The sequence below is a fragment of the Squalius cephalus genome (assembly GCF_949319135.1).
Source record: "Squalius cephalus genome assembly, chromosome: 19".
In the NCBI taxonomy this organism is placed as follows: Eukaryota; Metazoa; Chordata; class Actinopteri; order Cypriniformes; family Leuciscidae; genus Squalius; species Squalius cephalus.
The window spans coordinates 9,005,205-9,025,003 of NC_137140.1; the positions used below are offsets into that span (position 1 = coordinate 9,005,205).

At 38.1% G+C, this 19,799-nt stretch overlaps 1 protein-coding gene across 3 annotated transcripts; it reads left to right on the forward strand.

Annotated features, from left to right (window-relative positions):
• The first annotated feature begins 885 nt into the window (after nucleotides 1–885).
• On the forward strand, nucleotides 886–18,149 carry kcnh6b (potassium voltage-gated channel, subfamily H (eag-related), member 6b). Of its 3 annotated transcripts, none has more exons than XM_079852278.1 (12): nucleotides 886–1,123; nucleotides 2,354–2,535; nucleotides 3,772–4,197; nucleotides 4,683–5,079; nucleotides 11,158–11,357; nucleotides 11,469–11,721; nucleotides 11,811–12,067; nucleotides 13,039–13,135; nucleotides 13,484–13,762; nucleotides 14,682–14,856; nucleotides 16,086–16,293; nucleotides 17,134–18,149. In XM_079852278.1, the coding sequence occupies exons 1-12, from the start codon at nucleotides 1,108–1,110 to the stop codon at nucleotides 17,401–17,403; spliced, it is 2,760 nt and encodes a 919-aa protein (XP_079708404.1). In that variant the 5' UTR covers nucleotides 886–1,107; the 3' UTR covers nucleotides 17,404–18,149. The 3 variants fall into 3 exon arrangements, with proteins under 3 accessions (XP_079708404.1, XP_079708405.1, XP_079708406.1); XM_079852279.1 differs by having other exon boundaries at nucleotides 11,811–12,004; XM_079852280.1 differs by lacking the exon at nucleotides 886–1,123 and adding an exon at nucleotides 1,173–1,272 and having other exon boundaries at nucleotides 11,811–12,004.
• The last annotated feature ends 1,650 nt before the right edge of the window (nucleotides 18,150–19,799 follow it).

Below are 19,799 nucleotides of genomic sequence, written 5' to 3' on the forward strand. Positions count from 1 at the left end.
CTTTTTTATATATATAAAATTCAAATCCAAAGGCCATATATTGCTCCTTATTAAAAAACAAAAATAAATTACATACAAGCTGTGTTTTAAATGGTAATGGTGTGTTCAAGTCATGTCGGAGAGATTGTATTTGCGAGTTGAAAACACATGATAGGCACCACAATGTCGTAATTACGTTGGAACCGTGGCAGTGAGAAAATATGGGGGATGCAATAGCATGTGTATTAATGGTAAATTAGTTGAAATTAATGAAATTATATTTAGTTTAATTTCAAATAAAACTATCTAAGTTGCATGTACAAAATACAACAGTATTGTACAATTACAATTCAATTTAAAGCACCTTCATAACACCAAAACACCGAAAACATAGAGATTCTTTATTCATCATTTTGTAAAAGTAGAGTTAAAAGTTTTGTAGAAAATATTCATTGTGATTGTGCTCCGACTTAAGTGACACACCAGATGTCATAAATACGAAATTCCCTGGATAACTTGAACGAAACTTAAGTTCTTCCATCTATGAAGATATTCGACTTTATATCATAATTAATGGCCTTTGTTTGGGACCTCATTATCAGACATAACTATGAATATAGCAATAAATATGCATATACAGTAGTAATACAGACTTGGCGTCCCGTGCACAACCCAAATCATGGCCAGTCAGTTCTCAGAAAATCCTGTTTCACTAATCAAGGCCACTTCCTGTCTTTAGTGATTTAATAATGATGAATTATCAATAGGTCAATGTAAAGCCCCATCAAAGGCCTAGAGTTCAATCTATATGTGATGTGAATATTGATCCAACACCGAGTCTCTTCCCATTCGCATATTCATTTTTTTCTGGTAAGAGGTTGGTCCTGAAGGCAAAAACATTCTGTTGATTCAACAGAGCCGCTGCCGCAGCATGCAGCTAACTGGTTCACACTGACAGGTTTTTGTCCATGTGAGGGTTTGTTTGTCGATGTTCTGGGTCGAGTCACGAGAGGACGACCCTATCAGAGATTTCAATGTGTTTGTACAGGAAGGGCATGTGGATTATGTACCATATGAGGCTGGGTCTGTAACAGATTGCCCTGGCGGGTAACGGCGAGAACTGACAAAATGCAACACTTCCACGGTAAGAGAGAGTTTATTATATAACTTTACTGTACAGTGGAGTGTCTCTCAGTTAAGGTCAGATGTAGAACGGAGACACCAACAGTGACGTAGGAGGAGCTTCCACTCGTGAAGACACAGTTTCTTTGAAGGATTTACAACTGATTTTAGGTATGTTTTGAAAACTCATAGCAAAAAAAAAAAAAAATCATTCATACAATGACCACTAATAGAAAATCTGCTTGTCATTCCAATAAATGGACATAATAACTGATTAATAAAAGCAACAGACACTTTAATTTAGACACAGATTTGCATCAGAACATCAGGAAAGCTGGTTTAGAACAAGACTACAGGAGGAACATTAATTGCACCAGAACGGGATATTAAAACTGTTAAAGATGTGATTTTGCTCATTTTTCTGGATGGATGGTCACATGAAGCTACTTCTCTGGATACCAGGAATTTCTGATACAGAATTTGCTTTCATGAGTAGATGATATTATTGTTCTATTATTATTTAATGTGAAGTTAACACTATTTGGGACAAACCGCAACTACTCTGGTTACAAAACAGTAGTAAGTAGATTTTCTTTTGTTAAGGGGAGTAGCCTGGTTCTTCAAATACATATTTAAAAAAAAAAAATTGTGGCTATAGGTCATTTCATATCTATAGAAAATAAAAATCACTAAGAGATCTCCTTAATATCTTAAATGTTTTTTTCTTGACACCAATGAAATTAAAAGTGCAAATGTAGTCTCCTGAAGAACATCTAGCATCTCATCAAATCCTTCCAAGATCATTATCTGAGCCACGCTATCTACATTAATATACTACACCTGAATATCAGCAATTGACTCGTGTGTCGACTGTACTGTTTTTTTTCTCCCAAGAGATTTCTGGGGAAATATCTGAGACAAAGTTGATACTTAAATGAAACAAATGTGAACTCATTTTGTCTCCTGACCGAACTCATTTTAACTCTGCCTTGTTCTCATATTTTAATATAGTTCTTTATATAAAATGTATGTATCAAAATGTAATATTGGGGGCATTATCTTTTTTTGAATTGTACATAATATAAATTCAATATATTTAACTGATATTTATAAAACATTTTTAAATAATTTATAAATAAAATTACTGTATTTTCTGTTTACATATATATATATATATATATATCTTTAGTAAAATGTCATACATTAAATCACTGCTCTGAATTCAATCCATTTTTTTTCTTTTATCATAAAGGCTTGAAGACAAGTTTGTGGAACTCTACCTCCAGCTCTGAACGGATGAAAGCTTTAAACCGATTCCCTTCATTCAATCTAAACTTGCGTCGATCCAATCACTCCACGGCAAACTGCAACATTGAGCTTGTTACGCCAAAGGTGAAGGAGCGCACACAGTACGTGACAGAGAAGTTCACGCAGGTGGGATGCATTGTTAGGCTTGCTTTATATCTTGATATTGAAACTGTTTTTGTAAAAACTTCTGGCTATTGTGTTGCTGTACATATTCAGATCCTCTCACATCAAAATAGTCGAGCACTTGATAGTTAATGTCTGAATAATAAAAAGCACTTGGCACATGGAAAACAATGTGGCCAAAAACCACTCGTGGAAAGATCGTTAGGACAGACACATGAACCTTTAGTGCAAGAGAAATGGCTCTTTGCCATGGCAAAAATCCATAACCCCTGTGGCCCCTGTTCCAAAACTGTAGAGTATCATCATGTAGTTGAAGATATAAGGTCTCACACCACATATTGTTTAGATTATTTAACGAAACCTTAATGTATCAGTCTGCCCAAATTCTGAGTGCCTTTTCCCCTAATTCTCCCTTCATTTCCTCTTTCTATTTCCGAAGAGAACACAAACCTTTGGTGCTTCTACATCCATGTTATTCACATATCATTTCACTCTGTTTTTATGGATATGTTATGGGTAGGTTTAGGTTTGGGGATATGACAACATTTTTGGAAAGGAATGTTGTTCCAGGATCAATAAATTATGTTGATCCAGGAACATGTCTTATTTGGCAAAATCATGGTGACCATTAAATATAAACAATGCCCATTGGATACACCACTGTTTATTTCACAAAACATATTGTTCCAAAGCAGCATTACAAAGCCTAGAGCCAAACACCACAAATGACCAAGCTGACAGAGACAAGCTGTCAAGTTTGGACATATATCTGAGTGAAACGGCTTCTCGAACGAGAAAAAAATTAGGATGGGACTTGATTTTGTACATCGGGAATTGAATGGATTGTTGGATGGTTGTGGTTTGCTATTGGTCGATTTCATTTGAGTGACAGGTTTTCCCAGCCTCACACCAAACACATCATCAACAAAGAGAAAAAGATGATGCTGCAAGACGTTAATTTGATTAAAGGTTACAAGGGCACATGAATAAAAATAAATTATAAATAAATAAATAATTTATGATAAACACTAATATTCCATAAAAAAATAAGAACTGTCAATGTTTTTATGATGACTTTAATTTGAGCTTGCATTAAACCCAAAATATTCATTTTAGAACATCAGCTTAGGCTCAATGAAATCCCATCTTATTATTTCTTGTTTAGCTTTGAGCAATAGCACCTGACTTCAATTTGTTAAGACATTCTTGCTAAAACTGATGATCTCTTTCCATGCACAGGTACTGTCTCTTGGTGCTGATGTCTTGCCCGAGTACAAGCTCCAGGCTCCAGACGTCCACAAGTGGATCATGTTGCACTACAGTCCTTTTAAAGCCATGTGGGACTGGATCATCCTCCTGCTAGTGCTCTACACAGCGGTCTTTACTCCGTACTCTGCTGCTTTCCTCCTCAATGAGCTCGAGGAGGAGAGGAGACACACCTGTGGTTACACCTGTAACCCTTTAAATGTTGTGGACGGGATAGTGGACATTCTGTTCATCATAGACATTGTGATTACCTTCAGGACGACGTACGTGAATCAAAATAACGAGGTGGTGACCCATCCCAAGCGCATCGCTATCCATTATATCAAAGGCTGGTTTCTCATTGACATGGTGGCCGCAATTCCATTTGATCTGCTCATCTTCAGATCTGGATCAGATGAGGTATGAACTTCTACTGAATGTTTTATTTGTGTCTTATTTGTGATACCGATAAGACACAGTGATGTGTTTTGTTATCTTTTTAAGAAGCATTTTGTAGAATAAATCTTGAAAACAGTAGATATAAATATAGATATAAATGTATAAGGGATATTTCAAAGCAGTTACCTTTATATCAACGTCATTCAAAACAAGAGATCCGCCTATGGGAAGGGCATCTGTATCTAACCTAAGTCAGATTAACAGTAGTGTATTATTCAATATTACATTTACAAACTAAATATATATTAAGCAAACTAAATTTCAACTCAATGCCCTGAAAACATTGCATTCAGTTTGCAATTAACTTCTTTTAAAGTATATTATTTCTGTAATAGGCACTCATTTTAAAAGTATTTCGGTTTCACAAGGGATATCAGACTGGGACTCACTATTTGTGTCATGATGCTCACTATTCTTTCTTTGACCTTCCATCATCCAATTTGCAGACGACAGCCACTCTCATTGGCCTGTTGAAGACAGCTCGTCTGCTGCGGTTGGTCCGTGTGGCCAGAAAATTAGATCGATACTCAGAGTATGGAGCTGCGGTTCTCTTTTTGCTCATGTGCACCTTTTTGCTGATTGCTCATTGGTTGGCTTGTATCTGGTATGCCATTGGCCATGTGGAGAGGCCTTACATGAAGACAGGTTGGCTTGATAACCTGGCTGATCAACTGGGAAAGCTTTACAACGACAGCGATGCCAGCTCAGGACCCTCCAATCAGGATAAATACATCACTGCACTCTATTTCACCATCAGTAGTCTGACCAGTGTGGGCTTTGGGAACGTCTCTCCAAACACCAACTCTGAGAAGATTTTCTCAATCTGTGTCATGCTCATTGGCTGTAAGTAACTGTAAAAAGCTTTTTATTTCACACTGAAATATGCCATTTCTGTCCCACTGTCCTGAACACTTCTTCAATCCCTTCTTTAGACTACTTGGCTAGTAACATTTAGACCTAAAAAGCTAATGTTGGTGAACTACACTATAAAAGGTCTTTATTGGCATATTTGGTTCCATGAAGAAGCTTAAACATCCATGGAACCTTTCCATTGCACAAATTCTACAGATTATAAAAAAAGTTCTTCACAATAAGAAAAAAAATGGATCGTTCCTTGAAAGGTTCTTTTGGGAACCCAAAATGTTTTTTTAATGACATTGCTGCTGCTTTTGGAACCTTATTTATTTTTAAGAGTGTAACCAGAGTTAAGGGGAATCTGAACAATTCTCTTAAAAGATTGACAGTTTTCATCTGTCAGTAAAATATTGAAACACTTGCTATTTTGAGTCTTATGGAGCCTTCACGTGCTATGGTAATTATGGTAAATACCAAAAGCCGACGTGGAAAATGCACATGAACACCCCCTCATGTGGTATTTTCCACTTGGCAGCTCGTAGAATATTTTGATGCACGAGTTGCCGAGATGAGATAACCTTTGACCTTTTCAAAATGGCGGAGAGCAACGCAAGAGTCGTGAATGGTACATTAGTACACAACTAAACGTTTTTTGCTACTGTTAGCTGATAGTTTTTGTAGCCTATACAATGTTGTGTCATTAAAGGAGAACTCCGGTCAATTTTAACATTGAGCTCATTTTTTTGTCAATTTGGAGTGCTGTCAATACAGAGAACAACGACAAAAATCGGTGTTGCCTACACCGTGTTATCCTCTTTTTAAAATTTGCACCCTGTTGACTTCAATGGGGCAATATTTAAACCTGCTTTTAGCCTCTTTACATCCTTGATGTGTCATTACAAGTGCACAGGTCATGTGAGTGATTCCTTCAGAGTGAACGCGGGTGAATCTGACTGCAGTAGATGTGAAAGATATGGATAAAAATGATGTTATTTAAAGGGACACTTCACCCATTTGCATTGAGCTTTGCATTGTTAGAAACCCAGTCATACTATTGAATGGTCGTGCAACACTCTCTCATTTTCCCCTGAGACGGCAGAAATCCGTTATTTACCTTTTACACTTCCTCCTACAATGACGCAAAAATCTCTGCAGTAGATGTGAAAAATATGGATAAAAATGATGTTATTTAAGCCAGCGCAAATACCCGTGTTTACATCCTGTTTTCGGTTGAAGTCCAAAGTAGTCGATTGCCGAGTTCACGCGCGTGTTCATAGGTAACTAAACCTATGCGCGTGAACTCGACAATCGACTACTTTGGACTTCAACCGAAAACAGGATGTAAACACAGGTATTTGCGCTGGCTTAAAGGGGCATTCCACCCATTTGAACATTGTTTTTTATTTAAAGTGGGTCATATATGTAGTCGAAATGTAAAATAAATTTTGAATTTGGTGCCTTCGTGACCGAGGAAAGACAAAAAATAACTTCAGGACGCATTTGTTTGAAAGACAACAACTCCCACAATGCACCACATTGCACAGCTCCGCAAGCCACTCCCACTAATCCAGAAAGCGCATATCTGCCTATAAGAGAAATCACTCTTCTGTCTACAAGGCTAGCTACCACCAGAGCTTGAAATTCATTTCACATTCACACAAAATGTCTAGTTAGTTGGCGAACTCATTAGTGCATTACTCCTCGTTTGTATTTCTTTCGAAAAGGTGAATTATTGCATGGTACCTGGATGTTCAGTCAGAACATATGCGGTGCGAAACTAGGATAGTTCTCAACACAAACGTCCGTGTCCTCGTCTGATTCAGAGATTTCGTCCAGGAGAAATTGTCATCGTTGAAATTCTTTGCCGCAGACGGACTCTATCTCTGTGTTCGTAGTTGCATCTTACAGTCTATGAGTTGCATAGTGAGATCACCGGCGCCACCAGTCCGCCCTAACTCGAGCCAGTCCGGGCTCCTCGTCCGCGGCAGGCAGGTCTTCTGCCTTGGCTGCTCTTCGCTATAATGCGGCTTGTAAAGGTAGCCACAAACACCTGATTCAAGCATCAGACTTCCGAAATCCTCTTCTTCTATATCATATTGAGCACTCTCCTCCGCTATTGTCATTACTTTACATCTGTCTCCACAGCGCCTGTTAGCTTAGCTTCAAACAAGATGGAGGATATTGCTTTCAGTTTCAGAGAGTAAAGTCCCACCCACTGATCTGTAATAGGTCTGTAGCGTGAGCGGGTCCCGCCCCCTGGGAAAGATGAGGAACTAGTGCTTGTAGTCTCAACAGAAATCCCCCCCTCTTTCACTTCCTCCTACAATGACGCAAAATGACGATTTTTGCGTCATTGTAGGAGGAAGTGTAAAAGGTAAATAACGGATTTCTCCCGTCTCAGGGGAAAATGAGAGAGTGTTGCACGACCATTCAATAGTATGACTGGGTTTCTAACAATGCAAAGCTTAATGCAAATGGGTGAAGTGTCCCTTTAAATAACATCATTTTTATCCATATCTTTCACATCTACTGCAGTCAGATTCACCCGCGTTCACTCTGAAGGAATCACTCACATGACCTGTGCACTTGTAATGACACATCAAGGATGTAAAGAGGCTAAAAGCAGGTTTAAATATTGCCCCATTGAAGTCAACAGGGTGCAAATTTTAAAAAGAGGATAACACGGTGTAGGCAACACCGATTTTTGTCGTTGTTCTCTGTATTGACAGCACTCCAAATTTACAAAAAAATGAGCTCAATGTTAAAATTGACCGGAGTTCTCCTTTAACAATTGTAATATAATGCGTTAACACTCAATTTTCAACTTCGCCGCAATTTTCTTGGTTCATATTTAATCATTTTATGTCATGTTTTATTTTTTTAATTATTAATTATGTTTTAATCATCAGAAAGCACCACATTTATGTGTTTTTTTTTTTTTTTTTTTGTGTAAAGATAAAAAAGATACTCTACTGACACAGACCTTGCGGGTACTACACATTACGACAACAAAAGCACTTGAACACAACACACTGGTAAATACCAGTTCACAAGTGGAAAATATCATCTTTTCCATAGCACGTGAAGGCTCCATTAGTCCTTTAGCTTTTAAGCACAGTGGGAATGTATATGACGTGGGCAAATGCTGTAAACCAGATGGTTATGGTTTTACTTTTAGTTTCAGTTTTAAAGTTGCAGTAAGCAATTTCTGAGAAACACTGTTGATATTTGAAATCGACACCCAAGCAAACACACCCCTACTCAAAAGAAACACAACCCTCCCTTCATTGCTCCGCCCCCAAAAATAAGGAACACGCTATGCAACACAGGCAACTACAGCTGGCACATCAGCCAGCTCGCTTAAGTATGGATGAATCAACATCAGCTGTGATTCAACATCAACCGCATACTGGATCTTAGTTACGTGAAACAGCAAAAAACAATATTACTCATATCGAGCTGAAACAAAGAAAGAAACCAAAGAAACCTCAGCATCCGTTTTCAGGCCTTCCCACTCTCTAACGTCACTCCAGCACTGGAAAGCTTTTCCAATTTTAACACAGGTCCTAGCTCTTGCCTAATTGTAACCATTAATTTTTCCGGTTATAATTGACTGTAACGCAGTTAGATGTTGTGGGAAGGAGGAGGCGGGAACCGGCGAACATTCAACAAACTTTAATATCAAAAATAAAACTAATACAAAATGGAAGTAAAAGACAGCAGCAACCCCTCACGGACGACTGCTGTCACATATAACTAAACACAAATAAAATCCAGGCCTGGCCTCTCTCGATCTCCACTGTCGTCGCTCCTCCGTGAGAGATACGAGACCGGTGCGTCTCACAGGTGTCGCTCATTAGCAATCACGCCACCGGCCTCGCGCCGTTCTCCCACGGCCCTCAGCCTCGTCCTGCTCGCCACACTGACCTTATCCTCTTTTGGAATATCTTAGCCATCTTTCTTTTTTTGGTTGCATTTAACTCCACTTTTACACATACAATCACAAACTTCCCTAAGCACTTCCCCTCGGGGGAATCCCCTTTTCCGTTTTGAAGTGCCTTCATCTTCTTCAAGTGGGTGAGAGAAGTTTATTTGGACAGACACTCGACCCCTCGATTTTGACAGAGGGAGCTACTCAACGTGCACTTCAGGCAGATCCATAGAATACAATGCAACATAATTGTGACGTCAGCAAATCACGCTTACCCCCACCCCACACAACTCTAGTGTATGATATTGGAGTTATTTTGACATTTAAGAGGATAATACTTGTAGCTACCTTAAGCTGACTGTTATAGTTTATTGTATTGTTTTCATTTTTCATTTGTAATTTTTTTAAATTTACTTCAACAGCCCAAGCACACATACAGGCCTATAGAATGATGAGTAAAACAAATTTATTATGGGGAAAAAAAAAGCTTAGAGTGTTCCATTTAAACACATTGCAAGGGTTCCGCCAGTAGTGGGCACTCGTGCATCGGAAGCAATAATGTACTCTGATGTACGAGACAGAGAGAAGGGTATACATTTTTTTACTTAAAGTCTTTTAAGTATCTTGAAGTTTTTTGGCTTTTGGTATGAATATGTTAGTCTTACTGTTATCTATAAGCTAGTGTGCTCCAAAACAATATGGTTTTGGTGACATCACGCTGCACTTCTGCTTCTCATCAGATTTTCTGTCCAATCAAATTCTCTCTAGAATCTACAGCGTCCCGCCACCAAATAGACACTGAATCTGCAGCTAAAACTGGTCACTTGTTCACACATTTACTATTATTTACATGGTGAATGGCACATAGTGCACTATATAGGGTATAGGGAATGATTAAGACCTTGCGGTTTTCCCCATCCCACTGCCCGTGTCTGGCATTTTTCAAGGCAACAACGCATTCTGTGTGAACGGCCCCTAAATATGCTGTTGTATTACAAATTTATTAAATGTTTAATTTAGGTTTACATTGAATTTAGCATGTTATGATTATCAGAGTTTCTAGCAAGAGACTCCGGCCAGTCCTGTTTTCTGTATTTGTAAGATTACTGAAACTCTTAATGGCTCTTGGAGCTCGTGTTTTAGCAAGAGAGTCCTGCCAGTCCTGTACTCGAGTCTCAGCATTTGAATAGATATGCTGAGTGGATTAGGATTGGCAACACTCTCAGTCTAGAACAGGTTCCTAAACCTGTCTCATCACAAAGTTTTGGTTCCCGCCCCTAAATGTATATAAATTGTAAGAGAACGTTCCCTTAGTCAGACTTGATGAACTACAGACTTGGAAGAATAAATCTCTTCTGCTTAAAAGATACAACCCAAGCCTCCTGGTCTTGCTTCGATGAAGGAATAAAGTTTCCAACAATGCTTTCCATTGGGACGAATGAAGTCTGGTTTTACGTTAGTGTCACGTGAAATGCCACAGTGCCCACACAGTTTGCTCAAGTCCAGAGACATAATAGCACAGAGCAGATCATTTGCGCGAGTCGGCGCAGACTACAAAACGTATCGGACCCATTTGAATTCTGCACAGAATGCTATATTTTAAAGGGATGTGGAGGAGATTAGTTGGAAAACTGTTGGATGTTAGGAGGAAACTGCGGCTTTATCGAGCTCAATGGCTCTGGTCGAGCTGTAATATAAACAAAACACTATTGGCTACTTTAAAAAAGGAGAGGATCTGATAGATATGTCCTGCCCTATCTTCCTTTTTCAGTGAAAATTACGTCACCACATTGAATAATCCTGCACGTTTCAAGACATTTCAATGGGCCTTTAAACACAGCCTTTCTCCTTCCCCATCAGGAGCACAATTGGCTACAAGAGTGTTTTGTTCAGTCCGATCCACTTTTTTCTCCTATTTTCACTGCCAGTACTATGTACATTGTACAAACAATATTTTTTTCAGCACACACACACATAACAGACATCTAGCAAATATTCACTAAATAGTTTGTTTGGGTGTTGATTTAAATTTTCAACAGCATTTTTCAGAAATTGCTTAATGCACCTTTAATAACCCTTGTGAAAAAAAATTGGCACTGTTGACTAAATATTCTCCTATTGACTTTTTGTTTTAGCTCTCATGTATGCCAGCATATTTGGGAATGTCTCAGCAATAATTCAGAGGCTTTATTCTGGAACGACACGCTATCACACTCAGTTGCTGCGGGTTAAAGAGTTCATCCGCTTCCATCAGATACCTGGAGATCTGAGGCAGAGACTGGAGGAATATTTCCAACATGCCTGGTCCTACACCAATGGCATTAATATGAATGGAGTAGGTTATACTGATCTGGAATCAATAACCCATATATCATTGTTGTCTACTCCTGTATAGGTTAATCTATATAATAAAAACCCAATCATACCGCTTATTTTCTAATTATAGGTCCTGAGAGGTTTTCCAGAGTGTTTGCAAGCTGACATTTGCCTGCATCTGAATCGTAGTCTGCTGCAGAGCTGTAAAGCGTTTCGTGGGGCAAGTAAAGCGTGTCTGAGAGCTCTCGCCATGCACTTCAAAACCACCCACTCCCCACCTGGAGACACACTCTATCATCACGGAGACATGCTCAAAGCTCTCCACTTCATCTCCCGGGGTTCCATTCAAGTGTCGCAACATAACACTGTGCTGGCCATACTGGGTGAGATTTATATTACACCTGAGCAAACAGCGTTCTGATCCATTGGTGGTTTGAGACATAATAAAAAGTACTTCCTGTTTCATGTACAGGAAAGAACGACATCTTTGGCGAGCCCATAAATCTGTATGCAGATCCTGGTCGCTGTAATGCTGATGTTACTGCACTTACCTACTGTGACCTTCACCGTATCCAAAGAGACGACCTTATAGAGGTGCTGGACATGTACCCTGCTTTTGGAGAGAGCTTTTGGAGGAAACTAGAAATCACCTTTAACCTACGAGACGTGTGTAAACTCAACGTCCCAAACACATTTATACATACCCCTCACTGGTTATTAAATACTGAGGTAAAAAAAAAACATAAAGCATAAACATTTATCTTCCAAGGAAATAATTATTAATTGGATTAATTAATGTTAATAAAAAAAATTCTCACAAAAGTAAATGTATATTATAAACATTGATAAATCTAGCATTCACAGTTAAGAATGAATGAATTTATATAGGATGGATTCAAACCAATTTTCTAAACAATTTCTTTACAGTTTGTGTGATGGATTTGAAGTCATTATTATGACTGAAATAATAAGCACAATTATTTTAATTATTTGATATGCCTTGTGAAAAAGAAGTGCGCGTAATATTACTGAATGTGCATGTTTGCTTAGAGTAACTGTTTTTTAGCTCACTTTTAAGTCTTGTGTTAATAATCTTTTAGTGTTTTATTTGATTAAACTTTTAAAGTTAATATATTTTAAATGTATTACACTGCATCTTCATTACAAATGTGCAATTACAAATATATTTAAATACATGACATACAATACTAAGTACATGCCCGGTTTCACAGACAAGGCTTAAGCTAGTCCCAGACTAAAATGCATGTTTTAACTGTTTTAACTGAAAGCAACTTGCACTGGCATGTCTTAAAATATTTCAGTGACACTGTCTCAAGATGCACATCAGTATTGTTTTTTAATCGAAGCCCTGTCTGTGAAACCAGGCCATGAAGATGTAATTTAGTCCTACTTGAGTGAAAAAGCACTCTATAGTTCAGCTAATTGCACTTAATATAAATTTAAACTATAAAGCATTTTGATTTAATTACAATTAACATGCAATTACGGTAACTGTCTGAAAACATCACATTCATTTCGCACTTAAGTCTATTCTTTTATAGTATATTATTTCTGTAATAATAACACTTTTGAAAAGCATGCTAAAGTGTAGTTTTTCCACAACACATAACACATTATTAATATAATATAAATTAATCCTCTCTGTACAGTAATCATTGTTTTAATTGGTATGTAACCAGGCTGAACAGATGATGGAAAGTGAAAATTTGGACTGCGGTTACCATGAAAGCCAAATACGACACAGACAAAACTCAATAGACAGGCGCAACCGGCCAGGTGAGTAGAACACTCACAAACAAACACCAAAATACCCATTGAGACTTAATATTGTGAAGTTGTGTCCAGAAGTCTACATTTACAAAGTAAAAATGTTTTAACTGTAGCAAACAAACTAAAACTTGACATATTCACCACAGTTCACAATTCACATCTACCCTCATTTTAGAGCCAGACATTTGACTATCGACAGAAGTCAGAAGACGAGAATAATTTTGTAGATTGTGTAAAAAAATATTTGAATCACCTAACTAAAAAAACCTACTGTATGAATACAAATTCAGCAAATAGATTGTAAAAGTACCTTCTTTTTTTCTTTTTTTTATTGCTCTTGTCTTGCTACTCTAGATGGAATGGACCAGAATGACTCTTACCCATCTCGGACGTGTTCGGCGCTGGGTCATCACCATTCTCTAACTGCTCACATGCACTGGGAGGAGCTGTGCAGCTGTGCAAGCTCCACATCGCAGTCCAGTGAAAGCCTCAGCAAGTCTCCCATCAGCCATTGTGAGCTGTATACCTCTGAGGCAGACCATCTGGACTACCCCTCTCCTGTTGTGAGACTAATACCAGCGAGTGGTGCCTCTGGGATCAGCAGAGAGCCCGGCATGGATATGGGGCAGTTGGGTGGGTATACATACAATATTTATTTGACTTTATACTGCTATCTTATAGGTGTGGATACAGCTTTACATAAATGTAAAATCTGGGTCCTGAAGTCAAACCATAGAGTGCTGTAGGGATGACATATATTTGTAGGCCAAAACCCAGAAACGGGTTAGCATTTTAGCACTTCCAGTTTCATTTTTCTTGAAGTCAGTGGATTTTTGGAATGAGGTTTTGGTTAAATTCCTGAAATAAGCTCTGTGGTTAACAGAAGCTCAAGATATTAGAAGCTCAAGTCTTATATTCTATGACATAAAATACAGTAATACTCCCTTGTGATTTTTTTAAAGCTTTTACTTGTCTTGAAAAAGGCAAAGGTTGTTGGGGACATTAAACGTCATCTCGCCGAACAGGAAAACTTATCTACTCACTAGTTAAAGTCGTGCGGCCATTTAGGCTTCAAAATTCATAAAAGTTTTTTTTCATTTGTGAAGATTATTATGATGAATAAAATGTGTAAGTATCATAAACTTTGGTTATCACAGAGCTTATTTTCTGCAATAATCCAATGGAAAAATCCTATTGGGTTTTTATCAAGGGAACGAGGGTGTTGCTACACTGAGTCCGAAATTCTCGTCCAAATTTTTTGCACTTTAAAAAATAAATACGACCTCACGTTGTGTTAATCACGCTTACACACAGCCTCCAAAACTTTCGTCCATCATAAAAAATTCTTCTGGGTTTGCCTACAAAAATACGTCATCACTGCAGGAATTTATTGAAGAATTTGGGGTCATTTTAGGTCATTTTAGTCACAGTTGAAAAATTACTGCACCCTTAAAATCTCTCAAACTTGAACTTGAAATGACATATTGTAAATATGAATGTTTTTCTTGAATTGTTGGATTTGTTAATATTCAATATCTCCTCCTAACACAAGCTCCTCCTCCATCTGGATTGTACCATTACTGGACTGACCACCAGGCAGCTCATTTTGCTGAAACGTCTCAGTGCCTCCCCTCTGCCTGGACCTCATGTCCTCCACCACTCTTTGCAGATCATCATCCCAGTGAACTTGACTCCAGACTGGAGCTCCTGCAGACTCAGCTTATGAGGTATGTGATGCATCTTATATGAACAAGTTAAGGCTGAAGTACATAGTTTCTGCCACACTAGTGGCACTTAGCGGAATTACAGAAATAAAGCTTGCACGTGCTCCTCCTCCAAGTCAAACAATGCTCTAACGGTGCTTCTGAAGGCATGTCTCAACAGGTTTCAATAAAAGCTCCAACATATTAGGAATACTTTTAGCTGTGTTGCTATGTGTCATGAGTAAGCAATTGAGTAGACTTAACACTGTACAGCGAACGTGAGACTTAACACTCTGTTAACCGAACATGACCGTCTCGCTTATAATAAACCCAACCCTGACAGCACGCGTACATCATGGAGTCGTCTATTTGATGTGCGTGTTTACATTCGGAAGATGTATTTTTTAGAGTGTTTGCTCATCTCCAATACGTCTATAGGACGTTTCCTGTCAGATGTCAAATAGACATTTAGAAAATGTCTTTAAGATGTTTATGATTTAGAATGTATACAACTGAAAATCTTAAAGACGTCTATCAGATGTTATAGCAGCAGATGCTTTCCAGATGAAGTGATCTTTAACAGACATCTTGCAGACGTATGTGTGCTATCTGGGAACACCGGGCCCATTTTTTGATATGATGCACCAAAATGTTTTGAGGCTGTCTACACTGGACACATCAAAGTATGCATTATAAACTGGTACATTTGTCTTTCTGTATGGGTGTATGATGATGCTGTATAGTACTGAAACATCCATTGTAGCGTGTAGCATCGCAATGCCCCATTCACTTTGACGTGTTCATGACCTGTACTTTAAAGGTATAAATACAGCGATTTTTGGCTTGCATTTCTCTTACCGAAGCTGAATGTCTTTTTGTAGTAAGAGCCGTGCCGGTAAAATCTCACTCGCGTGGCTTCAAGTGGTGCACTAGCAACTGACGCTAAAGGCTGCGGTCTTTAGCGCCTCCCATGTCAGTTCGAATCCCGCTTGGAGCAGTGCGAGTAGAACCGGAGGGGTTACATTTTCCTGTGCATCAGCCATGGTCCCACAGCGACTAAACACCCTCTGGCTCAGCCTGCTACAGTAGCCAAGCCCCAAACCGCTCTCTTTGTTACACTGACGCATACATCGACCAGGGGCTGTCAAGCTCTTGGTTCTCGCCACTGATTCTCACGTGTCACAAAACTTGATATTTGAATGGTTTAAGGCAAGATGTCCAGCAAATGCAGTTTTCTGCTCCCTTTCTCTTAGGCTAGAGACCAGAATGACAGCAGACATCAATGTGATTCTTCAGCTTCTCCAGAGACAGATTGCACCTGTGCCTCCAGCATATAGCTCTGTTTTACCTGACAACCACATTCCTGACCCTGTGACACTGTATGGAAGCAGCACACCGGTACTTCACAGCATGTTCCCCATTACAAATATTCAACTGGACAGTAGAAGCACTCCCATTCAGGTAAAAGTGCTGTCCAATACATATATATATATTTTATTTTTCAATGCCAGACTTCCCTTGTGAAAACGAAGTGTGCTTAATTGTATTGAATGTCCACTGTTTGTTTACTTCATGCCTTAATAAGTATATTTAAAAAAGAAATAACTGTACTTGCAGATGATATAATATTAATGGCCACTTAAGTAATTAATTATACTATTACATACTTTTAAAAGTATGTTCAAGTGTACTGCTTTTTCACAAGTCAAGTCACCTTTATTTTTTTGAGTTTTATACAATACAGATTGTTTCAAAGCAGCTTTACAGTAATAACAGGACAATGTTTCAATGATGCAAACAGTTTAATTCGGCTGTACGGCAGCTCTAAAAAGAAAATGGTTTCATGGATTAGCTGAAGTCAGTTCAGAGTCATCACTGTTTTTGCAGAGCTGCTTTATAGCCGAATTTAACTAATTAATATAGGCGAATTTAACTAATAATTGAACTAATGTTCTTTACAACGGAACTGTATCAACATAGTTCTTCAGCAGAACAATGACACCATTTTCTTTTTAGAGCTGCTGTACAGGAAAATTGAACTCTGTTTGCATCATTCACAAGGGTTAATTACTCAGAACTTTTCATTTTGCCTGATCTGAATGTTTCAAATTCTCCTTCCCTCTCTTACTCACACCTCCATGTTGTTCCAAAACCATCCTGATCCCAAATACTAACCTTTAGCTAAGCAATATCCACAGTAAGGTAATGACAAGCTGAAGTAAACGTTATGTGTTTTTTTTTTTTTTTTTTACAACAGTGAACAATAAACCAAATGAACAATCTTTAAAACTGTGTTTCCAGAGTTCAACCCAGCCAGAATCCATGTTCAAGTCAAATTCCCAGGGTTCTCTGTCCAGTGGCGTTCACATGGGAGCTGCGTCAGATGACTGTGAACCTGATAAACTAGAAACGAATGCTGTTTCAACTCCAGCGCTAAAGCCCATTTTTATAGATGCACCGCGGCTCTGTGCGTCTCTCCGCTTCCCCTCGTTGCCTGGCAACCTGGACACTTCATCACACCCAGAAGACATTCAAAAACACATGTCTGATCCTTCCTTGCCAGTCAGCTAAAATCACAACACGCCATCAATCAGCTTTCATTACAGAACAATGAGCACACATCAAAACTCAATCGATAAAATCCCTGCTGATGTCACCAGTTTATGTTGTATTGTGGATGCTAGGAAGATCATGCGGTTCATCATCTTGGTTAACTAAATGTTGCTGCCCACCAGATAGGACAGCTCCAAACTAGCGCTAGTAACTAGCATGAAAACTCAAACTGGTACTTTCAGCAGAGTACAAAAGCACAAGAAACACTAATGGACAAAATCCAACATAAGCCACAGTTGTGAGTAGCATCTCAAACCTCAGTCGTTTAACGAGTCAGACTGGTAACCTGAAGGTTGCGGGTTCGATTCTCAATACCGGCAGGAAATGACTGAGGTGCCTTTGAGCAATTGTGTGTGTGTGTCCATGGTTTGTGGCTTGTGTGTGTGTGTGTGTGTGTGTGTGTTCACTATTCAATGGGCCAGATTTACTAACAGCTTGAGCCAGTGCAAACCCTCTTTTAGCGTTAAAAAAGGCGACCTTTTTGAGAAAAATCTTTTTGTTGTACACGGACATCAATGTCATGTTCTTTAGGCAGTGTGACTCAGGAAACACTTGTCGACAAACCTTTGGAAAGACCTAACCAAAGAATGTCTCTGTATGACTGGGATTGAACTCTGTATATTCTGTGTATTTACTTTATGTAATTAAAACAATGTTCAATAAAAATGATAATTCTTGGGACAGTTCTTTGAAGACCCGCCACCAGATATATATTGGCTGATCGGATAATAAAAAATAATAAGTTTTTGTTCTTGCTAAGTGTAACTATCCATCAAAAATCTGGATAAATCAATATATCAGTCTATCTCTGTTCTAGATTCACCTCATTTGGAGAAAATCAGTGTATCAAACATCTTAACATCTGAGACCCTATTTTTATATATAGGCTACTTTAAAATAAAATCATCATATTTAATTTAGCGGTAAGTTCAGTCTGGCAGTGGCTAGTATATCGGCTCTTTCTAATAATGCTGGAAAGGAATATGTGTTGAAAATGGAAAACACAGTTTATGATCTATGTGACCTGACCACACCATTTGGAGATTAATCATGATAAACATGCTGCAACACTAAAACCAGTAATGTCAAATAAAAACAGCGTATTGTATTCCAAATATTCCTCCCGCCCAGTTTAGCTATGAAACAACATAAATAGAAGTATGAGATTTATATAGTGACCAAAAATGAAATCTCTTTCAAAAAACTCTTACTGTATGTCTTTGTGTCTCCGCTAACATTCTCTCAGCCAATTTCATTATAGCCTGAGATTCTTTTAAAAAGTAATTAGGGAGGAATGTTTATATAATGTATTACATATTTTTCACTATCCAGTCCAATGTTATTTTTGTAAAGAAATTCATATGAACGCACAATTTAAATTTGTCTACATTTGTTTTGTTTTTTTGTTGCATTTTTTAAGCTTATTTTTTAAGCACTTCTATATTAAAAACTCATTTCAGTGAAGTGTTTCTGCTGGACCTTTACTGGCCTCTGTGTGGCACTGTCTCCATAAGATCACAATATTTCCTCAACTGCTGATGACATACAGCCAAACAGCACAGCATTTTCCCAACTTCCCCCAACTTACTCTTATCTTTAGTATGAACGACGTTATCTATCTTCTTCTGGTGTTTAGGAATAACATTCTCTACTTCCTCATTGCTTCACTGTGACTAGATGGCCGTGTGTTTATGAATTCTTCATTTGAACGTCACAAGGCCACAGATTTTTATGGAAGCTTGTTTCTGCCACTGAATAAAACTAAGGTAACCACTTTTTTTTTTTATCTCGCAATTCTGACTTTTTTTCCTCACAGTTGCGAGTTTATATTGCAATTCTGACTTTATAACATGCACTCGTTTTGCAACGAGTTTATATCTCGTAATTCTTAGAAAAAATCCAGAATTGCGAGACGTAACTTGCAATTACGAGAAATGTCAGAATTGTGAGATATAAATTCTCGCAATTCCGACATAACTCGCAATTGCAAGTTTACGTCTCGCAATTGGAAGAAAAAAATTCAGAATTGTGAGAAAAAGTTGCAATTATCTTTTACATTTTTTTATTGTGGAAACAAGCTTCTATAAAAACTTGCAAATGCAAGTTTGTATCTCAAAATTCGGAGATATAAACCAGCAATTTGCGAGAAAAAAGTCAGAATTGCGAGAAAAAAGTCGTGAGATTGTGAGATGAAAAGTTCTGATACAGCATGTTTTCATGGAATATCTAACTTCTGTATATTTATATATAAAAAATACATAAAAATTTTCATAAAATGACCCCTTTCATTGTGAAAGTAAACAGTAACAAAGCATAATTTATACGTATTCCTGACAAATTATAAACATTAATCT

Coding starts and splice junctions, on each gene's coding strand:
- kcnh6b (XM_079852278.1), top strand. Junction 2,536..3,771: donor TGACAGAGAAGTTCACGCAG/GTGGGATGCATT, acceptor TTCCATGCACAG/GTACTGTCTCTTGGTGCTGA. Junction 12,068..13,038: donor ACTGGTTATTAAATACTGAG/GTAAAAAAAAAA, acceptor GTATGTAACCAG/GCTGAACAGATGATGGAAAG.